At 39.6% G+C, this 27,742-nt stretch overlaps 1 protein-coding gene across 1 annotated transcript; it reads left to right on the top strand.

Moving 5' to 3' along the window:
* Positions 1–757: 757 nt before the first annotated feature.
* On the top strand, positions 758–27,220 carry GNAT3 (G protein subunit alpha transducin 3). Its single transcript, XM_054212944.1, has 8 exons — positions 758–875; positions 7,682–7,724; positions 13,142–13,283; positions 16,759–16,916; positions 20,882–21,010; positions 25,190–25,319; positions 25,526–25,679; positions 27,030–27,220. The coding sequence occupies exons 1-8, from the start codon at positions 758–760 to the stop codon at positions 27,218–27,220; spliced, it is 1,065 nt and encodes a 354-aa protein (XP_054068919.1).
* Positions 27,221–27,742: the final 522 nt, after the last annotated feature.

The raw sequence follows: 27,742 nt of genomic DNA, 5'->3' as shown, positions 1-27,742 counted from the left end.
TGTGGTGCTGTCAGCCCAAACTTATGACTGCTAACAATATCATAGAAAAATGGAAAAGACTATGACATTCATCGAGAAATGACTGCACAAAAGTATCCCAAAGATGTTACAAGTTGCAGTAAATTACGCATTACCATTACAAGAAAATAAATGCACTTGCCAAGACGTGACAATGCAGCAAACATTCTGCATGTTAACTAATAATTCAAAACAAAATATATCTTAACTACATAAATCCAAATTCTGCCATTTTTAAATAAAGACTACATACATTTAAAGCTACGGCCACTGAGAAAGATGAAAAATGAATTATGCAAATGCTTCAAAGACATATAAACCTGTTTTTGCTTCAGGGCACCAACATGGATTCAAAAGCTGAAAAATTTTTCCTTGAGCTGAGTTATTCCCAGTTTCACTGTTTCAAGATATTCTGCACAAATCTTTGAAGGCTGTGAAGCTAGAACCTGTCCAAAGGACAGAGATCTATCCGGAGCTCGGCTTTGCTCGAGTGGACCATTTTAATTCTATGACATCATAATAGTACGTTTTACGTCCTTACATAAATCCTTGACCGCAGCATCTCCAGATCATGTGACACATGAAAAGGGACCGTGTGATTTGAAGGCTGAACACAGAGGCTGAATGGGATTTTTAAATTTTCTTGAAGCACAGGTTGTTGGCTGCCGTCAGAATTAAAACAACTGCTCTGAGAAGAAGCAAACCAGCCGGACAAAGAGAGGATTTTTAACACCTCCAGATGGGCAGTGGAGCCAGTTCTGAGAGCAAGGAGTCGGCCAGGAGATCCAGAGAGCTGGAAAAGAAACTCCAGGCAGATGCAGAGAGGGAAGCCAGGACAGTCAAACTACTGCTGTTGGGTAAATAGAATAAAAATTGCTCATAATGTTTTTCCATTGAGGGGTTATTTTGCTCTGGAATTACATTTCAGTAGAGTGAATTTCCCACCTCTCACTATTTTATTTGAAGAAGAGAGTCCTGTAATACATGCACAAAATGTTTTCTAGTTGTGAACACTCATGAAACAACAAATTAAGTCACAAGGAAGAGGCTGGAAATGGCCGTGTCACTGCATGTATTCAATTTTAAATATTATAGATCCTTGACTTTGAAAAGATTTGAGAAAATAAGAACTTACTGTTAGAATAAATGTTATGATGGTTACTTACACAGCATGTAGCACAGACTTATCTTTCATTTTTTCATGGATCTATAAGCATTCATTTGCAGCAGGATTAAGTGAGATAACTGGTTACATAGAAAATCCACAGGTGTCACAAGGTATTGATATTGTTTATTTTCCAAACTGTTGCACTTCATTTTTTACAGAAGCAGAAATTGATTTATAAGGGCCTTTTTCAATGTATAAAAGTTATATTGTGGAGAGCGGAATGGAAGGTAATGAAATGAGATGAATACAGATGAATATTCTCACAGACTACTACTTCTAATCCACACTACGATCAATTTATTAACAGCCAGCAGGTGTAATGGCAAAAGAAAAATTATTTTTTTTCTTGATACAGCTTTATTCTTTACTCTTTTTTTCCATGGTACTGCGTAGCCTACAAGAAATATCCAAGAGCACAATAACACTGCCACCTTCTTAATATTTTTCTTCTAACAGTAGGATGCCTGCTATGAGAGTTTACACTGATTTCACCAAATGAGTAGAAAAACAGCCTTTGATCATTGAAATGTTGCTATTTTTTCTCCATTGTTACTGCAATTCTTACAAATGCTTTTAAACTGACATTTATTCAGACTTGGCTGGATCTCTTAGATAAAGCAAGTCGGCTTAACTCTGTTGTATCTTATGCAAATAGTCTATTTAAACCTGCTGAGAATCTAACTATTGTTATTAATAAAGAAATAAGAGAAAAACACAAGGATGCAGGTTTCTGGAATAGGAAAGCAGCAGTTTGATACGCTTTACATACCATCAGTATTCAGATTGCAGTTTACAAAGCTTTTCAGCCCAGTGGAGAATACAAAGATTTTCTGTGCAACATTAGTACAAAATATTTCACCTAATGAGACAAGCTTGTGTTGGTCAAAAAACAGAATGATATTTTCCTTTGAACTTTCATAAAGTTTCAATACTTTCTACATACTCTTACAAAAAGGAATCGGCATACCGAGTTAGAACCGGGCTCCCTCTACTCCAGCATCCTGTCTCTGACCTTATCCAACACTGATCCATGAGGAAGATGTAAGAAATGCTTTAAGAGGAATTTATAGGATAAAGAGGAATTTATAAGATAACAAGGAATTTATATGATAATCAGTTTCATGAGGTATTTTGATCTTCAAGCCTTCACTTTCCTGGCAGTAGTACCAGAGGCCGCCTTACACTAGGACACAAACTAAATTACCCCTCCCAGAACATATGCATGTATTTAGTATTAAGAACTTCAGATTTTAATGTTTCCCAATGTATATCATCAGTCTTTTTCTGACACTATTAATCTCACATTCTCAAAAAAACATCAGTAAATTACTAAATCGCAAGCTATGTGAAAAAGACTTCTAGTTCATTCATTTCAAATCTGAACACATTTCAGCTTCATCAAGTATACAACCGTTCTTTTCATGAGACAAGATGATCATCAGAATCTGAAATACTTTTGCTGAAGTCTTCTTTATAGTGTCTAATTCTATAGTATCTTCCTTTATTCATGTCATGTCACTCATGAGGAAGATTCAAATTTGTCAGTAGGCAATGTTTTGGAAGATTTTTTTCTCCTGGGAACTGTTATGACAAACCACAAGGAACCAAGGACTTGGTAAAAAAGCAGGTTGGGGAAAAAAAAAATGATAGATGTAACAGCTTGAATTTTCTTGTTCTTAAAAAAGCAAGAGGTGAATAAAACGTGAGTCAGTTTCGAGCCTATTGCACAACTAGAGTAGAAGTGTCTCTTGAACAGCTGGAAAGAGAGCTGCTGAAGCAATGTGTATAAGGGGCACCATATAGCCCCTTCCATAGTCAACCCGTGAAACGGCCAGATAGGAGCGGATTAGACCTACTATGTTCAGATCTGGGCCTGTTATCTTACCATACCTCTGAGCTGATCTTGGAAATTATTCAAATTTCATACTTCATAAATCAAGGGCAGCTCCATTCAAGCCAACCAGCCTAGTCCTGCTCTAGTCCTGGGTTTCTGTTCATTCGGACCATATGTTGCCTCTCTATCACAGACCAGATGTCACCATTGCTTCTTTTGCAGTAGGCAGATTGGTAGAAAATACTCAGAAAAAAAAAAAAAAGGATATGTATATCATATATCATAAGTTTTTCAGTGTGCTCATTATGCTCTTACCCTTAATTTCCTGAGGGGATTATTTAATATTTACTCTGGTCTCTTTGCAACTTCCAATAGGTCCCTTTGCAAAAATGAAATTATTTCCAGAAACCAAAGACACCACATTTGTTTATGTTAAGTTCCATGACCTGGGCCAACACACTATCTGTGTTGAGGTGATAATTCACAGTTTATATGAGACACGCATAAAAGCTGCACATACAAACTGGGGGAGGGGGAAAATTATGCCACTTGCTGACGTTCCTTACAAGTTGTCCAGGAGCCAGAAGGGTTAAGTCCTCTGTGTCAGGCAATCCTATGTCAAGGCCACCCTACCCCCCCAGCTTGTCTGCAAATCCAACCTCTACGTATTTATACTTCCAAAAAATCAGATCGTTTTATGAGTCTGGAACAAACTCCAAGGTGAAAGTTTTATTTCGTTTGTATTAATCAGGGCCGTATCTTGCCTCCCACATCACATGCAGTTTATATACTTTTCAGGAGGCCAGCTTGCAACTTACTTGTGTGCAAAGTACAGCGCACATTTGAAATGCGGCCAAAACAGCTGATGCTCACAGTGATGTTTCACAGAAATAAGAACTTAGCTTTGGTTTACATAAATATTAAAACTTTGAACTTCTTTATTTTCAAAGTATTACTCCATGGCCTCATTGTCTACAGTTTTCAGTGGCAGAACAAAACTCACCCTCATTTGAGCTGATCATCTTCAGCTCGCTTTACTGAGAAAAATTCACTTTTAGGGTACGACTCGCCCAATTTCATTTAAACATCTGCTTCAGGGTGACAAAAATTGAAGATGTTTGGGTTTTTTTGTTTTAAAGTAGCAAACATTTTTCTATGCTGACTATAAGAGGTATCTGATAAGTAGTCTGGATGTAGAAGTTTATAGTATAGACATCTAAAACCAGTTAAATGAATCAGTAGTATTGAAGTCAAGTTTAAATTCCTATTATTAACCCCTGCACTGGAAGGAAAGACTTTGAGCACAAAGATGGCCTGATAATCCTATTGACTGGAATACACTGATTTTCTTTTTTTGGGGGTGGGGCAGCATTTAAGGACCTTATTCCCTCAAGACGGTTAGATCTTAGATCTTAGATCTTTCCTCCAGTTTCTTTCTCCCACAGAGAAAGTCTGTTGAGTTTGGGAAGAGGACCAGGAAGATGCAATTCCCAGTCTAGCTCACAGTTTCCAAAGCTCCGAGCAGCACACACAAGGCTCAGGCAGCAGTGCAAAACATTTTCTGATTTTAATTTGAAGATTTTCTTTTCCTGCTTTTTGCTGTTCTGTGTCATTATCAGGAGCTTTTGAGACAGGTTTCAAACAACATATTCACGCAGTAGGTTTTTTTTTATTTTCTTACATTTGCTTCTGAAAACTTTCCTAAACCAAACCTTTACTTTTGCATAAATAATAACTGTAAAGAGATAATCGCTCTTGATCTGAGACACAAAATCAGCTTAATATATAAAAAGAACCTTCTTCAACAGCTCAGCAGATGCTAATCTTGAAAGGGGCTTGTACTCTCCCCAGTTTCCACGACTATTCAAACAAATTCTGCTTAGAAAAGCAGTAATGTCAAGTCTCTGGAGACATTCAAAACCCGCCTGGATGCGTTCCTGTGCAACCTGCTCTGGGTGAACCTGCTCTGGGTGAACCTCCTCTGGCAGGGGGTTGGACTAGATGATCTCCAGAGGTCCCTTCCAACCCCTACCATTCCGTGATTCTGTGATTACAGCTGATGTTCTGGGTTCTGTTCTCCTACCAATTTGAGAGATTCTTACCGGCTTTCAAGGCCCCTCCAGTTTTTTCTCTATTTCTGCTCCATCTATATGCCTTGGTGGCCTGCAGGGAAGAGGTCAGGAGTAGTGGGGTGGCTCATGTCAGGCTGCTGGGGGTTGGCTCCTTTGCAGCTCAGTGCCGCACGGCACTTTTTGGGTCTCCTCTGCAGCCCCAGCGTGCCCAGAAACATAGTGGGACTTGGGGTGCTGCTCAAAATATTCAAAACAAGAAGAGAGGCAGGTTACAGCCTGCCAGAGTGCTGCGCATACGGCACCACGCAGAAGGTGGAGGTGGCATGGTGAACGTGATCTCTGGGAAGAAGTCTGGGAGCAAACTTCCATCCACCTTACTTGGCAGTGGGGACATCCTGCAGCTTCCAGGAGCGGGGCCAGAGTTTCACGCACTGGCTGAGATTTCTGTGCCTTTATTTTCTGTGCCTTTATCCATCTCAAGGAAACTTGGTATCCAAATAGAGGTAGAGAAATTAGAGGTAAATTTGAAAAAGCAAGATCTTAAATATGTGAAATGCAAAATACAGGCTATGGCATATTATCCCTGGTTCCTATTAGACTGAGCTATAAATCTCCACAGTGATAGAGAGTTTTCCAAAAGCCAGTTAAAATTTCCAAGCTTCAGGACGGGACTAAGTTTGGTCTAAATTTTCGTCTTTTATTCAGAAAATCTGGGCTCGATTATAATTGACCTTTTCACTGCCTCCTAAGAGGGAAGCTGCCTTCAGTTCCACCCGCAGTCGCGTCAAGGCTGTCACGATGATCCCTTGCTGCTGGTTCTGCCAGCAGAAGGCTACTGCGGTGGCTGGGAAGGTAGCCCTGTCCCAGGGCCCGGGCCAGAGCAGCAGGCTGCACGGGGTGGGGAGAGGAAGAAAGGAAGCAGGTGCAAAGTAAATTATTTCTGACCCATTTCCTGAGGTGCAAATGTGGCTACGACTAACACGACACTCCGGAGTGAAGCCAAAGTCTGAAAGTCATCTGTTGTTTAGATAAAGGCATTGCTGGATCATAAATTAAAGATGAGCAGAGGTAGAAAAATGCACCCAAGAGACATAAATTATGCCTCCCACTCTATTTTAACTTTGCCTTTCAGATCTGGAAGGGAGGTTCATTTCTATATCATGTTTCCTGGCTCTTTTCCATGAGGTGAATGTATGAGTTCTCGGTACAGCCTGCTCTCTTCCCTACAAAAAGTGTAGCAAACGCCACCTCACTGACAGGGCTTTACCAAGTTCTTCAGAAGGGTATTGAAGGGATAATAGGTGATCTATGGCAAATTTGCATTTTTTCCAAACAGTGGCAGATGGCAGCATCAGCCCATTTTGCATAGGCTCGTTTTTCTCTCGCATTTTCTACTGTTCGTATCATGGGCTTTAGAAAATGCTTTGCGTATGGTTTACTGTCTGTGTGATTCATTTGAGTAAATTAATGCCTGTCATTTAAATGTTATTAGCTTTACAAAATCTGTTTGGAAAGTCTGTAATCAGTTTGTTCCATTCACTGAGAAACCCTCAGTTAAAATAGCTATGCCCCAGATTTCCTCTTTTGTCAAAAGTATTTAACACCGTCCAGTGAGGTAAATGATAACCTGCAAAGAGGAAAGCAGTGATGATCCCTTCCTGTGGATTCAGAGCCAAAATTAAATCCTTTCTTCAGGTGCTTTCAAAACCTGGCTCTTGTTTGGCAGTTCTTGCCAAGCCTCGCCACTCTCCCTGACAGAAGTTAGGATGATAGTCACTGGCACTGATTTACGATGGAGAAGGTTTGCATTGTGATTACTCACTTTCCATGAGATAAGAAGAGCAAATTAATCGTACATAATCTGATCAAACCTATGCCCTAGTTCTGCAACTGGCTGTGCAAACAAAGTCCTGAACCTCCCTGCCAGCTACAGGGATTTCTTGCGGAATCCTCACCAAGCTGGATCTGTGGCACTGCTCTGCAGGTTTCACCCTTACAGCCACACTGCTTCGTAGCAGAAGACCACAGGGCAAAGGAACTGACAAAAGACTGGTGTCAAGACACTTGCTCATGTGCTGCCTCCGCACCATGAGCTAGACCACATGCAAGTCTCCACGCTCTGTTTTTCCAGTTGCTCAGAGGCTGGCTAGAGAGCATGAAACTGGCTGGTTTGGCTTACGAAAGGTCTTGATACACATTAAATGAGCAGCTACAAATCGTGTAATGAACGGGAGACTGTCAGAAGCTGTAGTTCGTTCACGTCTTTCTGCCTGTCTGCCAGGGATGGAATCAAAATATGACCCATATTGTATTTCCTTGCTAATTAAAAGGTCTATATTTTTCCCTTAATTGAGTGAAGGTTCCTTTCTTTTAAAATGTCCCTTTCCTTTTCAGAATTAATACTTTTACCAAGATTTCATTCTTTTTAAGTCTGAATGGACGCTAGGGAGGGTTATAGTTAGTACAATGGGGATCTAAAAAATCTGTATGTCTTCATGGTTGCAAAATTCTGCGTTCCAGAGAGTTATTTTTAATACTTGCTACTTATTCATGTATCAATCACATCTTCTCAACATTCCCCTTCTGCAGGTGCTGGAGAGTCAGGAAAGAGCACTATTGTAAAGCAAATGAAGTAAGTATATGAATATTCACATCAGTTGTTGAATTTGGTATTCGTAGTGTGAGCTATCTAGCAAATGTCATATTACAATATTTATGCTTATTTGAATAAAATGCAAAGAAACATCATTCAAATCAAGTTCTCATTCAACCACATAAAGAAAAACACAAAGTGACTAAGACATACAGCTGGATTGCTAATCAAATCTGTCCGATCAAATCATGCACTGGTCCAACTCTTTACTGAAGACCAGGGAAGCTTCTCCATTGGCTTTGGTAGGAGTCACAGAACTGTAGTGAGAACATGAATGCATGAGACAACCAGCCATGGCAGATCCACCTAACCTAGCAGCCTGCCTCCTGCAGTAGCTAAAGAAGGATGTTTGCAGAAGGTCATCAGACCAGACAAGGAAACACGCAGCAATACATGCGCTGGACACCCTGGTAGCATCTGCTGACCTGTGACTCAGGCACCATCCTGAACCAGAGACGGCACCACTGTGCTTAGTAGCCCTCAGTTAATTCATGCCTACATTTCTCCTGAGTCTTTTTTGAACCAATGTAAACTAATACTGGCTGAGGGAGCTGGGGTTGTTTAGCCTGGAGAAAAGGAGGCTGAGGGGAGACCTTATCGCTCTCTACAACTACCTGAAAGGAGGCTGTAGAGAGGTGGGGTTCGGTCTCTTCTCCCAAGTAACAGGCAATAGACAAGAGGAAATGGCCTCAAGTTGCATCAGGGGAGGTTTAGATTGGATATTAGGAAAAATCTTTACACTGAAAGGGTTATCAAAGATTGGAAGAGGCCACCCAGGGAAGTGGTTGAGGCACCATCCCTGGAGGTGTTTAAAAGACGGGTAGACATAGTGCTTAGAGATGTGGTTTAGTGATGGTTTTTGTCAGAGTTAGGCTGATGGTTGGACTTGATGATCTGAAAGGTCCCTTCCAACCTAGGCACTTCTGTGATTCTGTGATTCTAATAATATCCACAATATTCTACAGCAAGTAGTTCCACAGTTTATTTACGTATGATGTGAGGAGAAAATATTGAAGGATTCACATTGTAAAATAGTGCAAAGTCTTTTTTTTTTTCCCCCCTCCAAACTGGCCTCTGTAGATCATCCTTGGTCTCCACTGTCTTATTCCAGTTCCTGCCAGAGGTCAGTTCTCAGGTCTCCCCCAGGCCAGGTGAAAGCATATTTAGCCACCAGCCTACACAGTGAGCAGCTGCTGCCCACCATCTAGCTTGGGTAGGAACAGTCATGAGAACTGCTGTTAGCAAGGAAAGTATCACCCCAAAAAGTTTACATACAACAACCAATCTGGGAAAAAACAGGTTGCAGAAGCTCAAATGCCGAAATCCCAGTTCAAATTCAGACTGAGCATCTGGTTAGGGTGATCTTGTGGCTGCACCATAAATCTACTGCAAGAATACTTGTAGATGTTTGTCCAAAGTGCACGTGGTGCCACAAAGATTGAAGTCAGTAGCTTTATTTCCCCTGGCTTCAGAAGAAGGTCAAATTTATTTGTGTGTGTGCACGCGTGCGTGTCTGTCCCCATTTACAATTTACTATCACAATATTTTCACATATAGTAAACCAGGTGAAAACTAAATTCATTCATGTTATTCTTTTGAGGGCAGCCAAAATGCTAATCATGGATCTTGTTTAAATCTTGTTAAAAGTGCAAGAGATCATACTTACACAATCCTCTTTAACTGTGTAACCTGCTAAAATCTTGCTGTTGTGTCAAGCTTTATTTTTATAGACAGTATCCAGGTCTGCTTCCTAGATGTGTCTGAATACAGAAAAAAGTTACACAGGCATTGCAACTGTTCAGGCATGGCCCCACTTTGTATCCACCAGTCTCTTCCTGTGTAAAAATCAAGCAGACTGTTTTAAAAAAATCAGTAAGACTGTTTTGAATTTAAGTTCCCTAACTATTTAATATCTTCACCGACGTATTTTAAAGAGTTAAATAAAAAATGTTATGTCATAAAAGCAATGTTCTACTATTTAAGCAGCTCATTTTGTAATAAGACAGATTCAGAACCATCCATCAAATACTTCGCTGATTTTTTTGTTCCAGTTAAATGGTGGATAATTTCATTTCTTTTTGAGGTCCAATCAGGAGACTGTCCCTATTCAGCAAACCATTGAAATGCATTGTGCTCAAAGCTTCCTCAAGTAGGAGCAGATTAAAGATGTTCCTCTGAGTTGAGCACTTTAAGAAGGCTGATAATCCTTAACAACACCGAGGAGGGGGGAAAAACTGTAAAGCTGAGAGTTATCTGTAAAGCCCTGTGCATTTATGAGCTGTCAACCTGATCACAAATATGAACTATTTTACAAGAAATCTTTACATTAAAATTATCATTTTTTTCATATAAAATGTCAATTTTCTGTCACAACCAAGGACTTTCTTTTAAAGAGGGATTTTTTTCAGTAAAAAACCCCGCTTTTAGTTATTAATTCTTTCAGTGAAGCATAACATTTTCTAGAGAAGACTGATAGCTGCTTACAAAAGAAATAATTTTGCAAAAAATACAATTTTCCACCAAAATTGGGATAATTTTACTGCTATTAATATAATTTTCTAATTCATAAACCTCATTCTTTCCAGACTGAAGATTTCAATCAAAGCTAAATGCTTCCACTGAGCTTTGCACAATATCTTCTGATGCTCAAAATATAGACGTGCTGCAAGGCCCTAAGAAGGCTAGGACGGTTGTGAGGGATAATGAAATAGGGGAAAAAAAAAAAAGCTTCTCTGGAACTCTGTGCTTCTGACTAGATCATTTCCAATGCGTGACTTAACCTTTTAAAAACCAAGTTGAGTATTTCTGTGCTAAGCCCTAAGTGAGCAGTACAAACCTGCTATAAATAATTCAGCGAATGAAAAGCAGGAAACAAAATATTTGGTAATTTATCGTGCCTGTTGAGATTGAGTCAATGCCATCTATCTGGTGAGAAGCCCTCCTTGTGTGAAAAAAAAACCCAGGAGACTAACTTTTTTCCTCCAATAGAAACATAATTTAGATATTATGACTGGTAGCCTAACACCTCATGCCTGCATTTAGTTTTCAAGGCTGTTTATTTTTTCGAGGAGGATCAGCGAAGAAAATATTCCATTTGCTAAAATGTTCCTTCTGGCCATACAAGATGTCAGCCTGTTTTACAATCCTTCCTTAAGAATGACAGATCTTTAATAAAAGCAGCAAAATTCACTACTTATTTACCTGTCTGGCTAACATACTTTCTGCCAGACAACATAAATTTATTATCTTTAAAAAAAGAAAAAAAGGACAAAAAAATACCAACATGAAAAGCCTCAAGCAACACCAAGCTTTCTTTCTGTAATTATAGAAACAACTTTTATTTCAGAATCTTATATTTTCTGCCTTCCTTTGTTCTTCAAAGGGAAAGCATGAAAATATAAAATAGCCATTTGTGGACTGTCATGGCCTTTCCTTCTCTCTCACAGCAGATTTTTGCAGCCACAAGAAAATCACCCATCTTCCCCAGAAATCCTGTTATGGCCACCGCTGTCAGACACACAAAGTAGTTAAACCAACTTCATGTACTTCGTGGGGTATGAGTTTCTATATATTTCATTCCATTATTTACAGAAAAGCTGCTGCTTTCACAGGTAGGAAGGGTAAGAGTGAGAAGAATATGTTTAAGTACCAGTGCCCGGTTCAACATTGATGGCAGCTGAAATTATTTCTTATTAAAGGTGATCTGGCCCATTAAGGGAGGCCACCTACACCAGTGGGGAGCTCTGGGCTCCGTGGTGCTTCACATACAGGACATTGTTTAATGTCCCGTGGTGCCCAAGCAGCAATCCAGACTATCCAGCGCATTATCAGGGAGCTACGTTAGACTCCTCCAAGGGAATAAGCCTCCCATCTGAACAATTCTCATTATTCCATTCAAATCACTGTGTTGACACAAGGATCCATGGATATTTCAGAGGATGGCAAAACCAGGTTCACTTGCATGCCAGACTGCATAACACAGCTGCCCTTTATCTCTCTCCCAAGTTCAAGAGGATTCCTTTGAATCTTGCAGATTCATTTGAGTTCACGCTGAAAACAGCATTCAAAAACCCAAAGCTTCAAAACAGAGTTTATAGATTTGCCTGGTCTGGAAGTGGCTGTGGAAACACGTGGAGATCTTTTTTTTCCTACAGATGCTATTCCTACAGACACAAGAAGGCAACTTTTGAATTTTCTGACATCCATAAGTCAGAGGGATCTTAAGACTCCTGCACATTCAATGATGATCCGGGTCTTCTCTCTGTGTGTGAATGGATTATTTTCTGACAGGGCTGACTTCTCCCCTTGAATGGGAAAGTCTCCCCAGGACACACACATCTACTCATTCTGGGCTAACCTGTCAGATCCTTTCACACCACCCCTTTCTGCTTGTATAGCTTTTTTCAGACTGCATCTCCGGCAAGAGACAGGGAAAAACAAACCCCAAACCCCAGAGACATTTAATAACCTGCCTTCATCCCTGAACAACTGAGGTGAGGAAGAACAGAGCCTTGGTTGCAGCAGCAGCCAAAGCAGTTTGGTGTCGTTCATTGAGAGTACGCTACCCCAAAACGGTTCAGGTTTTCATACTTTTTCACAGCTCATGGAAAAAGTTGTCTCTGAGTCATGATACCATCTGCACACTGATCTTGGAGAACTTTAACCCCATGCCGTTCTCCAGTCAAGGAGGCTTATGAAATTATAATCCCTCTGTCAGAATTAGATTAATTGAATTTGACTGCTAAGGTTCTTTGTCCTCTGGAATACAGGCCAAATTCTCTGGCGTAATACGTATGTACCCAAAGCCTATAGGCAATAAAAGCAACACATTTCAATATCTAGAAATTGTACGGAGAAGCATTTAAGATTTTTTTGTTTGTTGTCTTGTGGAAGTAACTCACAGAATCTTACCTAGAGTATAAATATTTTTTGCAATAATTTTTCTACTCTAGGTAAGATTCTGGATAAAAATGGGAGGGCTTAAACAAGCAATGTGACAGCCCATGACTAACATGGTAGATTCCAATAAAAGATTTGGGACCTAAGTCCAGTTATGCATCTTGCCCTGTATCCACAGGAATGGGCCTGTGTCTTATTCTGGATTCATACATTATCTTATATTGACCCATAACGCAAAAATACAAACCTGCTCACTCAGATTGGGAAGTCAAAACCTAGCCTCATAAATTGAACCTCACATAGTTGCAGAAACCGCTGTTTACCTGTTCCAGCAGAAAAGGCAGATCAACCATCGATAAATGCTTTTCAGAGGGCCAGATGGATTCAGTTCTTTCTCATACTGACCACAAAAGCATCTGATTCAACTTTTCATTACTTTATTTTTTTCTTTTTTTTTTTTTTTAATGCATCCCTTTTGTTATCTATTTTTGCACCAGGATCATCCATAAAGATGGCTTCACCTACCAGGAACGCATGGAGTTCAGACCTGTCATTTACAGTAACACAGTGCAGTCTATCCTGTCTATCGTGAAAGCAATGACCAAGTTAGGAATCAGTTACGAAAACCCAGCTAGAATTGTGAGTATGACACCCTTCCTCTTGAAATAGGCATTAGAATACAATTTTTTGTAATATAATAGCAGAGACTAGTAGGACAAAGAGGGTTCAGGATTTGCTTTATGACAGTGGAAACTAAGTACTGCTTGAGTGATATGCGACAAGATGTCCTTATTTAATTTTATTTTCTCAAGATTGATGCCTGAGGTCTACCTTTGCATAAACTGCCATTTTGTTCGTTACAAAAGAACTGTTCAACTTGCAAAGACATATGAAAGAAAAAAGAAAACGAACCTTTTCTTAGCCGCTTAGTGACTGACTTACTGCTATTGGGAAATGTAATAAATATTTTCCTTTTACGAACAAACCTTGGGGCTCAGCCATGTAAGGAAGGGTCATCTAGACATGTTGGGAATATTTCGGTTTGGCGTTGCTCCTGGAGCAGAGATCTCTCCGTTGCAGAGCAGCAGCGCTGGCGCACTGGCACTGCGGAGAAGTGGAGTCCGACCTCCCCGGCACAGTTAGTGACTAGGCACAAGCACCTAGAGAAAGAGCCACAGTAAGAAGACCTGCTCTCTTCTGGCAATCACGCTGAATTTTCAGGGACAGGGAAAAACACATACCTTTCTTCTCAGTGCAATGATTTAGTCTATTCCCTGTAATTCAGACCTTGCTGAGAATTTCTGTCAGAATATCAGCTGGTTCCAGTTTTAGTGAATTCTGGCTGTTCCCTAGGGGTTTATTACATCTGCTTATCTGAAAGAGCTTTTCTTGTTCCAGAAGTCTACATTTCATTACACTGACATGTGATATTTTGACCTAAAAAATGATAAACAAATCCTTCAGAGGTTACTAAAGCTCATACAGTCATCTGACAAAATAGAAACTAAATATTTTCTTACTGTGTTCTTTTTAAGGGTCCATGAATGCAAGTTGTTCAAACAAACCTAATGATGCCCAAAGGCAGCCCACAGAAAATAGGCCCATGTGAATCTGCTGCAATTTGGCCTGGTCTCCTTAATTGTGATAGACACCATAAGGACCCATCTACCAGTCCACATGGCCTAAAACAGCTGAACCTTGTGGCACCCAGCCACAGGTCCTGGATCAGCCTCTAACATCCACTGCCATCTAGAACTGAGATATGTTGTGCCTGTGCCCTGGTACTTCAGCCTCTTTTCTCAGCCCTACCAAGCTTTCCGAGAGGTTTATACATGGTCACTCATCATCTATCATCTATGTCAGTTTCATAGACGTTATTTTCAAGGGATTTCACAGCCTGGGGAACTGGGAATTGAAAACTTTTGTTAAATAGTCTGGTTCATTTCTTAGCATTATATACAACCAAAGGCAGAAAATACAGCCTTTGTAAGTTTATCATTTATAGCACAGTAAGCCCACACCTACCATCATTGGCAAAATAGGCCAGTTTATACAGTTGAACGTACCTGTATAAAATAGTTGCAGTCCTTGCCTCCTTTTCCACCAGAAACACATAAGAATAATATTTTTTTAAGAAAACAGAAATTTTGGTCACATTTATTTGAATCACCACTAAACATTGCCCTTTCTTCCAAAAACAAACTTAGTGTACATTTTCTGTAAAATCATAAGTCATTGATAAGCTTGAGTTGTTTTGATACTTGCTTTCATTTCATCTGGACTTCATTCTTACTGTGTTCTGGGCAGGGGCGTTGGAACAAGATGATCTTTAAGTTCCCTTCCAACACAAACCATTCTATGATTCTATGATTTAGCCCAAAAACTGGGCTTATCTTGGGCCCGAAAGCAATGGGTTTATCCGTGTTCCAGGACTACCTGCAAATATCTCTAAGTGGTCCTGGAAGTGCCTCAGCACGACATTTCAAACAACATCTGTTAAGTTGACAGGGGTATTGTTTTTCTTCCTAAAGCATCATTGCAATCTATTTTTAATATGAAAATCATCTGAAGTCTGTCTAAATGCCAGAGAGAAACAAAACGCTATATAAATCAAGGTTGTGATAACTTCAATCTGCCGCTATCTTCCTTTTTTACGTAAGAACCAAAATCCACAGTTGCCACCTTTTGCATAATAATCAATGGACATTTACCATACACCTGGAGGCTCTGAGCTCAAGGCTTCTCGTTATAGGCTATTCAACCAACAATTCCAACATCGTCGGAGGATAGCTATAATCATTAAATGATATGTGATATCTTGAAGGACAGAACATTCCAACCCTTATCTTGAGGCTGAACAAGTGTGCGCCCGGGACAGCGTCCCTGGAGACAAATGTGGGGCACACAGGAGAAAGCATGACTCAGGTCTGCCAATGCCTGCACCGAGCGAGAGGATGGGAGGGTGGAATGGAGTCAGTGGTGTTTAACGTAGAAGGGCAGTAGTACGGCTGTCCTCCTTCCTCTTTCAAATGAAGGCAATTCTCTTGTGGTTCTTTCCCCCCCCTTTTTTTTCTTTTTCTCCATGCTAACTCAATTTCTCCAATATTTTAGAAAACCTGCACTTTTTTCTTTTTTATCAGTCTCTGACTTTTACAAAGTTTCCACAAACCGCAATTTCTATTGAAACATAAAGATACAGTGCATTCCTAAGATAAATTTGTTACACATTATTGTGAAGATGCTTTCTATTTTTGAATAAAACATACTCCCTGCCAAAACAGTGCCTGTCAGAATCCATTTATACTTTTGCAACTATTGACTGTAAGTCACTTCAGTTGTCTACTTATACGGCTAGGAAGGAATTATATTCTATAATTACCCACTGCTGTGACAGTGTATCAAATGACCCTATTTTAATCAGGGTCTTTATTTACAGTACATTCCTAAGCTGTTAAACACTGAAAAGAAACATTTTTAGTGTAATAGATTACTTGAAGTCTTTTTGGATTGACTGCAAAAGGAAGAAATTACAGAATAATGCATTTAAAGTATTTGGGATTTTGTTCAGTTACAGGTTTCTTCTTCCTCAAATAAAAAAAACATATGGGAAATGCATTCACTAGTTATATTCATTTTGACGTATTTCTCACTGTGGCCTAAAGCTAGAATATTTTTCTTCCAAATACATTCAAACATATATTTAGCTATATATTTCTGCTTTGATGTAGTTATAATACGTTTAAACTTTAAATATTCTTTTTATTTATTTTTTGATAACCCACTATTCTCTCTTACAATAAAAGGCTTCCTTCCAAGTTGGACCTCTTGTGAACACCTTTGGTAAGATGAAACTGAGTCCTTGTATGAACAAAACACATCAATAAAAAGAGGAAAACCTCTGTGTATCACGACTTCAGTCTAACCTTGGCACTAACTAAAGGGAAGTGAGCTTGTAAAAGGATGTTCACATGCACAGGCAAGCACAGCTACCTGGAAAAATCAGTGAAAATGAGAAATTTTGCTCCTGCCAACTCATTGCAAGCCAAGCATATCTTCAAGGAAGTGGAGGGGGCACAGTGCGCTTCCACAAATATTCACTGAAATTTCTCTTTAGGAAGATGAAAGGAAGCTGTGTGACATGGCAACAACCCTGGAGGATGGCGACCTGCCTTCCGAATTGGTCGAACTCATCAAACAACTGTGGAGCGATGGTGGGACCCAGGCCTGCTTCGCGAGGGCAGCGGAGTACCAGCTCAACGACTCGGCAGCCTAGTAGGTGACACCAGCTGCAGGTGCTGAACAGCCGGCCACTACCGTAACAGGCAGCATCGGAACGCTTGTGACAAGAACTCTTCCTCATGCTATGCAAATTATTGCTCATTAACCTGAAAAAGAATGAGTTCTTTTTGCTAATATTTATAATAGATCAGAAATGGTTAACCAAAGGAAACAAGTGAAAACAAGGAACAACTTGTTTCTGTGAGTTTGTTTAAACTGTAAAAAAAAAAAAAAAAGTCATCTGTTCTCTCTTTAATTCTAAGATTGACAAAATTAGGGAGAAGGTGAATTGAAACAGTTTAGGTTTTACCTAGAGTTGTACTTTGAATGTATACATTTCAAGTTGCTAAACGTAAGTCTGGAAAAAACTATAAAAACCTTCCTCTAAACTAATCCTGTTACTTGGACAGGTGTTCCCTGGGCCATTACCATCCCAGCATCCAGCTGGTCTTGGTCAGTGGTATTGCAGCCGCTCTCCAACCGATGGCCCCAGTTCCCTTTCTGTGGTCTGGGAGGTGCCAAGGCACTAGGGCTCAGCTCCTGCTCCAGCTCCTGCTCCACGAAGGGTCACCATTCAGCTGGGGTACATCTCCTAGCTTAGATGGAGTCAGTAAACTTAGACTTTTCAGGAGTCATTGATTTGGTTGCTTCTACAGCTGTTCTTGCAGGTTACAGTGGTCTTGCTCTGCTGTTTTCTCCTCAAGCTCATACAAGACCGAGAAGGGAGGTGTCACCTGGGTCGGAGTTTTCCTCGAGTGCCTAAGTCTGATTTTAGACCTGAGGCAGAGGGTTGTTCCACCTGAGGTCCATCTTCCGAGATCTGCAGCTGGAGGCTTCTCTGCTCCTGCAGCTCCTCCTAGAGGCTGAGGGCACCTGCAGGGTGAGACCTCACAAGGTGTTGGATGTCCCTTCTGCTCGGCAGGGAAAGGCATGACCAGAGGCTGGGCCAGGAGCCAGGCACGCTGAAGGCCGTAGTAGCTCACCGATTGAGGACAGTGGAAGGGATATACTGTTCAAATATTAAAAATTCTTCATCTGCTTTTATCTTCAAAACAAGAATGAAGACCTTTCAGCAAGATACCTAAACATAGAAAATATCGCCTGTGTTGATTTGTGTCTGATTTGGTCGTGTTTTATGGCAGCCTTGTATTTCTCTAGGAATAGCACAGAGCAATCTTTTGTTTCCTAATGTATCCTTTCAGACAACCCACAGTGCAGTTCCCAGCCCGTAACAAGTCAGCCATCATAATAAAAAGGAAAAGCACTTCTTGAAATACCAAAAAAAAAAAAAATCAAAAAAAATGCAGAAAAAAAAATGAATTACCTGTTTACCAGGTAATATGTATTTTTTTCTGCTTTTTTTTAAATTATTTTTTATTACTTGTTTACCAGCTAATATTTTAGTGCATACGCTCTGCCTGGCAGATTAGATTTTGCTGCCTGAAAAGAAGATAGGATAGTCTAAATTCCCTCTCAGTGCTATGGACTGTCATGTTTTAACCTGCAATAGGTTTCAGTATTTAGGGGAGCTAGTACAGACTGTAAAGGAGCCAACGACCATTATTTATTGCTGCAGTTACATTAAGAACAACTGTGATATTTTTTTCACCTGCTTGAACACTTCCAAAAATCCTGCTAATGCTCTGTCTTCATCTTTTGGTACCTGATGCTTCTGAAAATCTAGCCTTTGGCTCATGAACCACTATAATCAACTTAATTTTTGCCCTTGCTGCTGGGCTTCTAATGGCTGGGTTCAAAACCAATCAACATTCTAATGCTACATTTCAATTTCTTTTAAAACCAAACCCCTATTTCTCAGCTCCTGTGAATCAGCTCCTACACAGACTATTGATTTACTATGTAAACTCTGACTTTCTGGGATTATCTTTGAGTCTTCTCATTATTAATTCATGCTAATGAAGTTTGGTCACTGCCTTTGCTCTGTGTGTTTTAATTGAAAAACAAATGAGTTCTTCTTAATAATAGAAAATCCCCTGTATGTCAAATTTGGATGGAATGTCTTCCTTAGTCTCACCTGGAATTAATCCTGTTTTAAGATGGAGTGATAGGTAAAGAAGGGGCAAAATGGGGATTATAAATAATGACTTTAAATGTCATTGTATACCTACCACTAGCACATGGAGCTTCTTGCTCGCTCAGTCATTTGCCTCTGGGGGTAGGCTTCTTGTCACCTAATTCAAGCCAAGGAAAGATCAGATTTATACTCACCTACTAGTTTGTGTTCCTTCTTTTGCCAGTGCAGAGCCAGCAGGCAGTGTCCCCTTGGAGCTACCTACAGCTGTAGGAAGAATCTGGAGATGCCTCTCTTGCTTCATTAACTAGATAATTAACTTGGTCTAATCTTTAATGCAATTACAATTGGCTGCATTGAATTGAATTGAAGTATTTGTGCCTAAGACCTATTAGATCTTTACAATGAATCTCATATACAAGTGTTTATTTTAGTGCTTACGTGCTTTATAAATTGCAAAATGTCTTTTGTTTCTACCTTCCACAAAGGTGAGTTGAGTTTGCCTGAAGCCCTACTCAGAGAATCAGAGCTACATTGCTTTTTTTAAAACAAACAAACAAACAAACAACACAACAGATTGTTTCCTGGACTCAAATACTCAAATAATGGGCAACATTGAATTACTCAGATCAACTTCAGCACTCCTTGCTGAGTGGATTCTGTCTATTCAACTTAAAATAAGAAAATCCCATTTCCGAGCATTACTTACAGATCTCCATATGGAAGATTCTAGCTTTTTTTAAAATTTATTTTATTTTATTTATTTTAGTTTTTTACTTATAGATGTATTAAATATTGCAGACAAGGATAATGAACTGTGAGGTCTGTTTTAGTAGCCATCTGGTTAAGCTGAGCAGCAGAACATCATGCTGGGCAGACTTTGTGTTAGAGAAGAAAAAAAAAAAAGGCATTGAAGCCTAATAAACATTAGAGAGACTGTGTTATGTTTGTCAGAGACAAGAGGCTACAAATGGAAAGGTGCCAACCGGGACACCCAAAGCTTGAAAATGCTTCAACTACTGCGTGTGGTTTCTTGCTTTTGACTTTGTTCTTTAGTTGAATATTGGTAGTTAAAAGGTAGGAAGCTCCCCAGACATCACCTCTTCTTCTATCAGTTCATAACCGCCCTACCCAGATCCCCAGACCAGCCAGAGGATTCACAGGTTCTGTCCAGACATTTTGAGAAAGCTGCGTGCCCCTGGAAGAGACAGGAGAAGGGCTGGTGGGAGGACAAGAACAGGCTTCCAAGATCTGGTTCACCTCATTTCATGCAGATTTTATCTCTGTATGCCAGGCATAAAACCAGATAATTCACTCTTTTTCAGGGGGTTGTAAGAATACGAACCTAGGGGGTCCTCAGCTTTATTGAAGCTTCTGGTTTTGATTACAAAATATATTATTTTTTTTTAATTATCATGTACCTTCCTTTTGTAAACTGATAGGTCTGCTGGGAAAACTGCCCCTAAATGTGAATTCCTCCAAAACATTATGTCCTCCCTTACACTTAGGAAGGACAATACTGTCACAACAGGTCTGATAAAATGCAATAATTTCCAGTCAATCTGCTTCTGAGAGATGCTTGCAGTTCTTCCCCGGTGGTAGCAATTTCCACTCGCTGAAAGCAAATGGATAAAACCCCTTTCCCAACAAGGTGGTTTTTTTAGTATCCCTGAGGAAAATAAGGATTTTCCTTAACAGAAATTCTCAGAAATATGTTTATTATATACAACGAATTACACTTCTGTATACAAGGGGAAAAAAAACAAAGGCTTTGGATTATGAATCTAGATTGTACAGTGTTGTATTTAAATGCGTAATTTACATAAAATATTTAAAAGCAGCTCAATGTGAAGTGATTATGTCATGTTCACGTCACCTTCTGAACTCACCATTCAACCACCATTTCTTTTCTTTTTACCCTCCTTAGCTACCTCAACGATTTGGACAGGTTGGCAAGGCTGGACTATGTGCCCAGTGAGCAAGATGTTTTGCACTCCCGAGTGAAAACAACTGGGATTATAGAGACTCAGTTTTCTTTCAAAGACCTGAACTTCAGGTATGAAAGCCACATTTGTCAGTTTTCTGTGGTTTTATCTTTCTTAAGTATTTTCTTTCAAAGATATTGACCTATTATAAAATTGGTAATCCCATTGTGATATCCTTGAATCCCCTCATTTAATATTTTGAAACAGCCAAAAAAGCAAGATATTTTAGTACCAATAATCCAGCTTGAAGCATATAATGGGCCGTTATTAAGACATCTCAGAATATCTGGTTCTAAAAGGACATTTTTACATATGTAAGTGTCTAAAAAGCATTATTTGTATCCTGCCATTTGAATAATTGTTTGTGACATTTATAAAATTTGCCTACCTAAATGTCCTTAACAGCATGCAAAATATTCGATGACTACTAATTTGCATGCACTCTCAACTTTCCACTCTCTTCTTTTGAGAATGGAAATAACTGCTCTTAACACTGGAATGCATTACAGTTGGCAAAAAATAATAATTTCTGTCCCATGGGAAATTTCAGTATTAGCATGCATGCCTTCCCGCTCATTTAAGACGAAATGTTCAGAAGATCTTGAAAATAACGTCTCTGAGAAATTGGATTGAAAATACTTGACACTTTCAGATACTCAACATTTTGTTATGCTTGGTGAACCAATTAAAAACATCTAATTCCACATGAAAATGTATTTGAATGAATTATGATAGTTTCAGTGTTCTATAATGCTTTTCTCTATGGACTGAATTCCCTATAATTTTTAATTTAAAGGCTGGGGTGCATACTGAGGAATGTAGTCTAGGCAAGAAACTGTCTGTAGAGACAGAAAGATGTATAAAGAACCAGGATTATAACTTCTACATTTTTCATTGGGCTTCTTTTTTTTTCTCCTCATGTGGCAATTAAACATCCCCCAAACCACCTATGCTACCACAAAGATGCTTTGACACAACAGAGATTACACATGCAAACCAAGATTCTGAAGTAGATGCCCTACAAATAAATTATTATCACCTATTAATACACTAATCACTTGTGAAAATTCAGCCCTTACCCACTTACTCACTTATCACTTGCTACGGTGCAGTGTCACGGACACCATCTTCTTTTTCTCTTAATAACCTATTTCCGGACAGCTTCATACATTGGAAATCTGAGCACCTTCAGTTACAACCATACGACCATAGTTTATGCAAGAAATAAAATCAGGATGGAGAAAGAAATCATCAGAATGCAAACCCTCTTTGACGTGAATGCTACCAGTCCTGATGTTAGAATATCAGAATTGGTGTCTAGGTCCAACTGAAATGCAGCACAACTGAGAATTAAGTTACCCGAGTGAGTGTAAACAAGAGGAGGGTCCCTAACGCCACCAAAACCACAAACCCCACTGTGTTTAGCCTCTCTGCTATGCATCACAGTAGTGTTATGTGAGTAAATTCACTAGTGGCTTTAGGCACTCGAGGAATACAAGGTAAAATCACTACGAAATAGTTTGAGAGTTTTGAGCTGCTACAGGGAAGCAGAGCAGCTATAAATCCATCTTAACCAGCCAGTTACTGCTACTTTGCACTGCCAGCGCAATGCAAAGCAGCTGGGGGATCTTGATGACTCTGCACTTAGTTTGGTAAGTACCACAGAAACATCTATAAAGAGAGGAACACTTCCACATTCAGAATGAGTTTTGGTTGATGTACTTCAATGAGGCTCAGGGTCACAAGCCGTACATGGATAAAAAGACAACATGAACAGATGCCTCATTCACTAAACACTTGTCCCTCTTCTGAACTGAATGAGGCAGAAAACATTTTGTATCTGTGCAGTTAAAAGTCTAAATCCCAGTACTGCTCCAGGAAACTGAATTGCAGCGCATAGATAACATCTCCTGTTATTTGCTATCTTCTTAGTAGTTACTTGGCTGTAATTTAGCTTGCTTGCACCCTTCAATTAATTTCACTAACGTTGACTTTAATTTCCAGAGCTCAGAACATACTCAAATATTTTTAAAAGGAGGTCTGATCTTCATAGGTCTTTTTCTGCTGTCATTTCCATTGCCGTGCTAGGGACAGTCGACTGCAATCAGGCAAGCTTTATTTTAATCTTCAGGTCTCACTATATGTACCATTAGGACAAATGAATATACAGCTAGTCCCGTATCTGTAGCTAAGTTTTCCAAGAGCAGTACTGGGAAAATATAGAGCTTTCAAGACTAATTTTGACTGTCTTGGTAAAAGAAAAAGATCATCTCAGAAATACGTTTTCTACCACTCACAGAGGGAAATCAGTTTTACATGTGCATATGTTAAGTTTGGGCTGACATGAAAAGAGCTAAACAAACTAAGGTTAATACAACAAAAACTGCCTCTGGCCTTGATCTTGTCCTATTTTAATTGACTTCTCATGAATATTCACAGGGCCATAAGCTAAAAGCTTGCAGGAAATGAATAAAGATTCATACAATTATGTATGCTTGCAAAACTTTACTGCAGATTAAATTTTGAAGCTTCGCACCCCCTCCCCCAACGCTGGTTTCAGAGATACATACCACTAATCAAGGAAGAAATGTAATGGCAGGTGACTTCTGGGGACAAATCACAGCCAAAAGTCAAGATGCTTTATTCATACTGACCTCGTTCATACGGAACTCAGGGAAGATAGGCTTGGAAGAATGCCATTACTGTTACCAACATCTTGCTCCACAACAGCTTCCTGATTTCCTAATAATTCACATTTATAGACACCCAATGATCAGACAAAGAGATGAAATGTACTAGGAAAAAAAATAATTTTCTCTAATTACCCCTCAGCTGCAGAAACGGTTCATCACGAGCACTGGGAAGGGTTTCATTTCTTGTATGCAGGATGAAGAACTATAAACAATAACCTTTGTTTCCATCAGCTGCATTGCTGATGGTGAAGAAAACAGGATCAATATACTCCAAAAAATGGTGTTTCAGTAACAAGTTATTCTCATTCTGTTTATTACTGACATGATTTTTTTCATACTGAACCCCAATATTTTCACTGCTATAAAAACTGACTCTCGTTTAATTTCCAGATACTGCAGGAGATATATCCACAGAGTAAGATCTAATGCATTTTCTTGAAGGAAGGGATAATGCAACAGGGGATTAGGTTTTACAGTTAAATTCAATAACAGGCAGCACAGGGGAAAGTCACCATGCACACAAGGAAACAGAAAAAGTAAGGGTAGGATAAATTTGATTTTTTACATGTTTTTTCTCCTTTCTAATGCGCTTGAAAGATGTTCAAGTTTGGCACCTTTTATGCCAGAAAAATAGTGAAAAGAAAGCCCTATACCTTATCACTGAAGAACTGCAAATGTAAGTGGGAATTTGCAAAGCTAGTGCTAAGCAGAACAATGGTAGCTTTGATGACAGCTCCGTTTCAGTTGGGCTCTAACACGGGCCCTAAGTAGGTCCAAGCCAGGTATGCTCAGTTGGCTTTGGAACTCATATACAGAGTCCATAAAAAGTTCATATGACTCTACCCAAAGGTAGTAATTTCTGGCAAAGACTGAAGGAAATTGAGGAGGTCAGCCCTACATTTTCCCCTGTACAGATGAAGGGATTCCTGCTCCCCATGAACTGCTGCTTAAACAGCGACTAATGAGATTGATAGGGCAGAGTCCACACACACACAAACCCATGCTGCAGGTTACACTGCAGATCACTAGCTAAGGGATCGCACCAGGGCGACAAATAGATGACTAAATATAGATCTACACCAGCCCATTAAATATAACCAGCGCGCCAACCTGTGACCAGCTTCCAGTCATATGCCTTATTGATCAATGTGGCAGCTGACTACAAGAAAAACTATTAAGTAACAAAAGACTGCAGATTTGAGGGCCTTTTGTGGACGTTTCATGTATGAACTCTGTCCTGAATAAACTCTTGCCTGCCCTGAGTTCTTCCGCAGAGCCCCACTTCCTCAGCATGGAGTGCCACATAGAAGTACTGAATATATTTCCTATATGCAGGTATTTCTTTTTTTTCCTTTACATTTCATTTTATGCCCACTACAAAGCCGTAAATAATACATAGTACTCCTTGACCTGTTGGAACAGAAACAGACCAGTATTTGGAAAAGCTGGATTTTTGATTGCCATTCATCTCCAGTTGCACTCTGCACATTAACAGCATGACTGCATCCTTATTAGTTAGTGTGCTTACATTGTACATATGTTATTTTTTCTGCAAAGGATGTTTGATGTGGGTGGACAGCGATCAGAGAGAAAAAAGTGGATTCATTGCTTTGAGGGAGTTACTTGTATCATATTCTGTGCTGCACTCAGCGCCTATGACACGGTTCTGGTGGAAGATAAAGAAGTGGTGAGTCAGAAGAGACAAACAACCCTTTTTCCTGCTAAGTTTTAATGTACTCTCTGATGGCATATCAGAACTATTCCTGTTCCCTGATAACCATTTAAAGGCTATTATGCCGTATTGGTTCTTGCCAGTAAAGAACATTACAGTAAAAATGACATATGGGGATGAGATTTGTCAGTCTCTCCTGTTTACCTTTTGCCTCTCAACAGAATAGAATGCATGAAAGCCTTCAGCTGTTCAACAGCATCTGCAACCACAAGTGCTTTGCAGCCACTTCCATTGTGCTGTTTCTAAACAAAAAAGACCTCTTTCAAGAGAAAATAACAAAAGTTCATCTGAATATCTGCTTTCCTGAGTATAACGGTAAGTTTGGGGTTTTCAGAAGAAAATACATTCAGGTGATTAGCGTAGGCCATGCGTTAAAGATTGAGACTTTGACTCAGGTCACCTATATATAACCATTTAAATACTAAACATCTTATCTAAGCATCTAGCCTTTCTTTCAAAAGAATGGTCTGGGACAGACATGGCCAGAATCCAGCTCATCTCACCTACACATGATGCTTAGCTTAGGCTGGGGTCACCTCTCTCTGGAGGTGCTGATTTCTCTCCATCGGTGGTACAGGAAGCTGAGAGAACTAGAAGTTTCAGATGGCCAAAGAGTGGTGTGATGAACCCAGCCAATATTTCAGTACAAGTCAGTGGCTTATCACTCGCACACAAAATAACTGAATCTAAATGTTTTGTTCCTGTTTTGAAAAACCATTCCATAAAGGAAGTCTGCCTCTTTTCGTATATCACAGTAGCATCTCCTGGAAATAAAAACCAGCAGCTGTTCCCAGCTGATGCAAGAGAATATATATGAGGCTATGTCAGAAAGCGACAGAGAAAACCCCAAATCTGTCGGCATTTTAGTATTAACCTAATGTATTTGAGATAGGGAGTGTCCAGAATGAAGCACACTTAAAACAATATTCTCATTAGAAGATGAGTTCTGTGCGCTTCCTGAAAACCAGCCCCTATACTCCCTTTCTCAGGACAAATCAACACAGCAACCCAAAATTGCTCAGTGTTTCACTGGGGTAATCCAATGTGATGTGCTAGACTCAGTGGAGCTACTCCACTTGGCACTGCCTGAGGCTTCAGACAGGATGGGAGCCAGCACGGGGTCCCAGCATCAGCCTGTTCCCAGGAGGCTCATCCTGCTCCGGACGTACAGCGAGTCCGTGGTACCAGCATTCCCACCTGCTGTTTTTCTAAAGGAGTACTACCGAAAGGCAGAAAAGCAGTGCAAGGAAATTGTGACTGAATATATAAGCATCTGAATTTTCCCCTTTTTCCTTCTTCATTTTTTATCTCTGTACTTCCCACCAATTTTGTCTGCTATCTACCCGATTCCCTTTGAATTTATGCTCCTTCATTCTTCCTTCTGTTTCTCTCTCTCTCTGCTCTCTCTCTAAGGTCCTTAACTGTTTCACACTTACTTACTCAGGAGCATATCACTTCAGAAATGAGAACTTCTGGTTAGGCATTGAAATTTAAATTTAGGTGGGCAGTTTAGGTACAAAATTTTCATATCTAATGCATGAAGTTAATTCCCTTTAGAAAAAAGAAGAAAAGAAAGAAAGAAAAAAAAAAAAGAAATAAAGAATTCCTGTTTCTTAGCAGGTGTACCAGGTGAAACGTGTCTTCTTTTACTGTTTTCTCCACTAGGACTCAATACATTTGAAGATGCTGGAAATTACATCAAGAAACAATTCCTAGACCTGAACATAAGGAAACAGGATAAAGAGATATATTCTCACTTGACATGTGCCACCGACACCCAGAATGTCAAGTTTGTATTTGATGCAGTCACAGACATAATAATCAAAGAAAATCTGAAAGACTGTGGGCTTTTCTAGCCATTCATTCCCTTGCTCATAGCCTGACTTCATCTCCGTCCACTTTCCTCTCCTCGTCCTGTGTGCTGACTGAAATAAAAAACTCTAGAGAAGAAACAATATCAATTGGGCTTTCGTTAGCTGTCAGTTGAAGCCTGGGGTATGGCCTGAGCATTGCAGACCTACACTGACTTCCTCTGTGTCATAGGAAGGTTGAAAAAAATGTTCCTGCTCCACAGAGAGACCAGTCACTGATACTGGTATCAAAAGGAAATTCCTATTTTAATCATTATGATCTGAAGGTGACCAGCACTGCTCAGGAAACTGGGGACACCTCAGTATCCTGTGCTTTCTAGTGATGGGAGACAAGAGATAATATGTAACAGATAACTGACTTTTATTTATATTTGAAGCCTTAAAGAAAGCTATAGTATTAAACAGTATCAATAGATAATTTCCATTCGGTACTCTTTTGTTTTCATGTTACATACACGACCAAAAATGATATAATATAAATTCAACAAAGGCAAATCCCAGACTTAA

This window comes from Rissa tridactyla, chromosome 1 (genome assembly GCF_028500815.1).
Source record: "Rissa tridactyla isolate bRisTri1 chromosome 1, bRisTri1.patW.cur.20221130, whole genome shotgun sequence".
Taxonomy (NCBI): domain Eukaryota; kingdom Metazoa; phylum Chordata; class Aves; order Charadriiformes; family Laridae; genus Rissa; species Rissa tridactyla.
The sequence above is the reverse complement of the archived record's forward strand: the minus strand, read 5'-3'. Positions and strand labels throughout refer to the sequence as shown.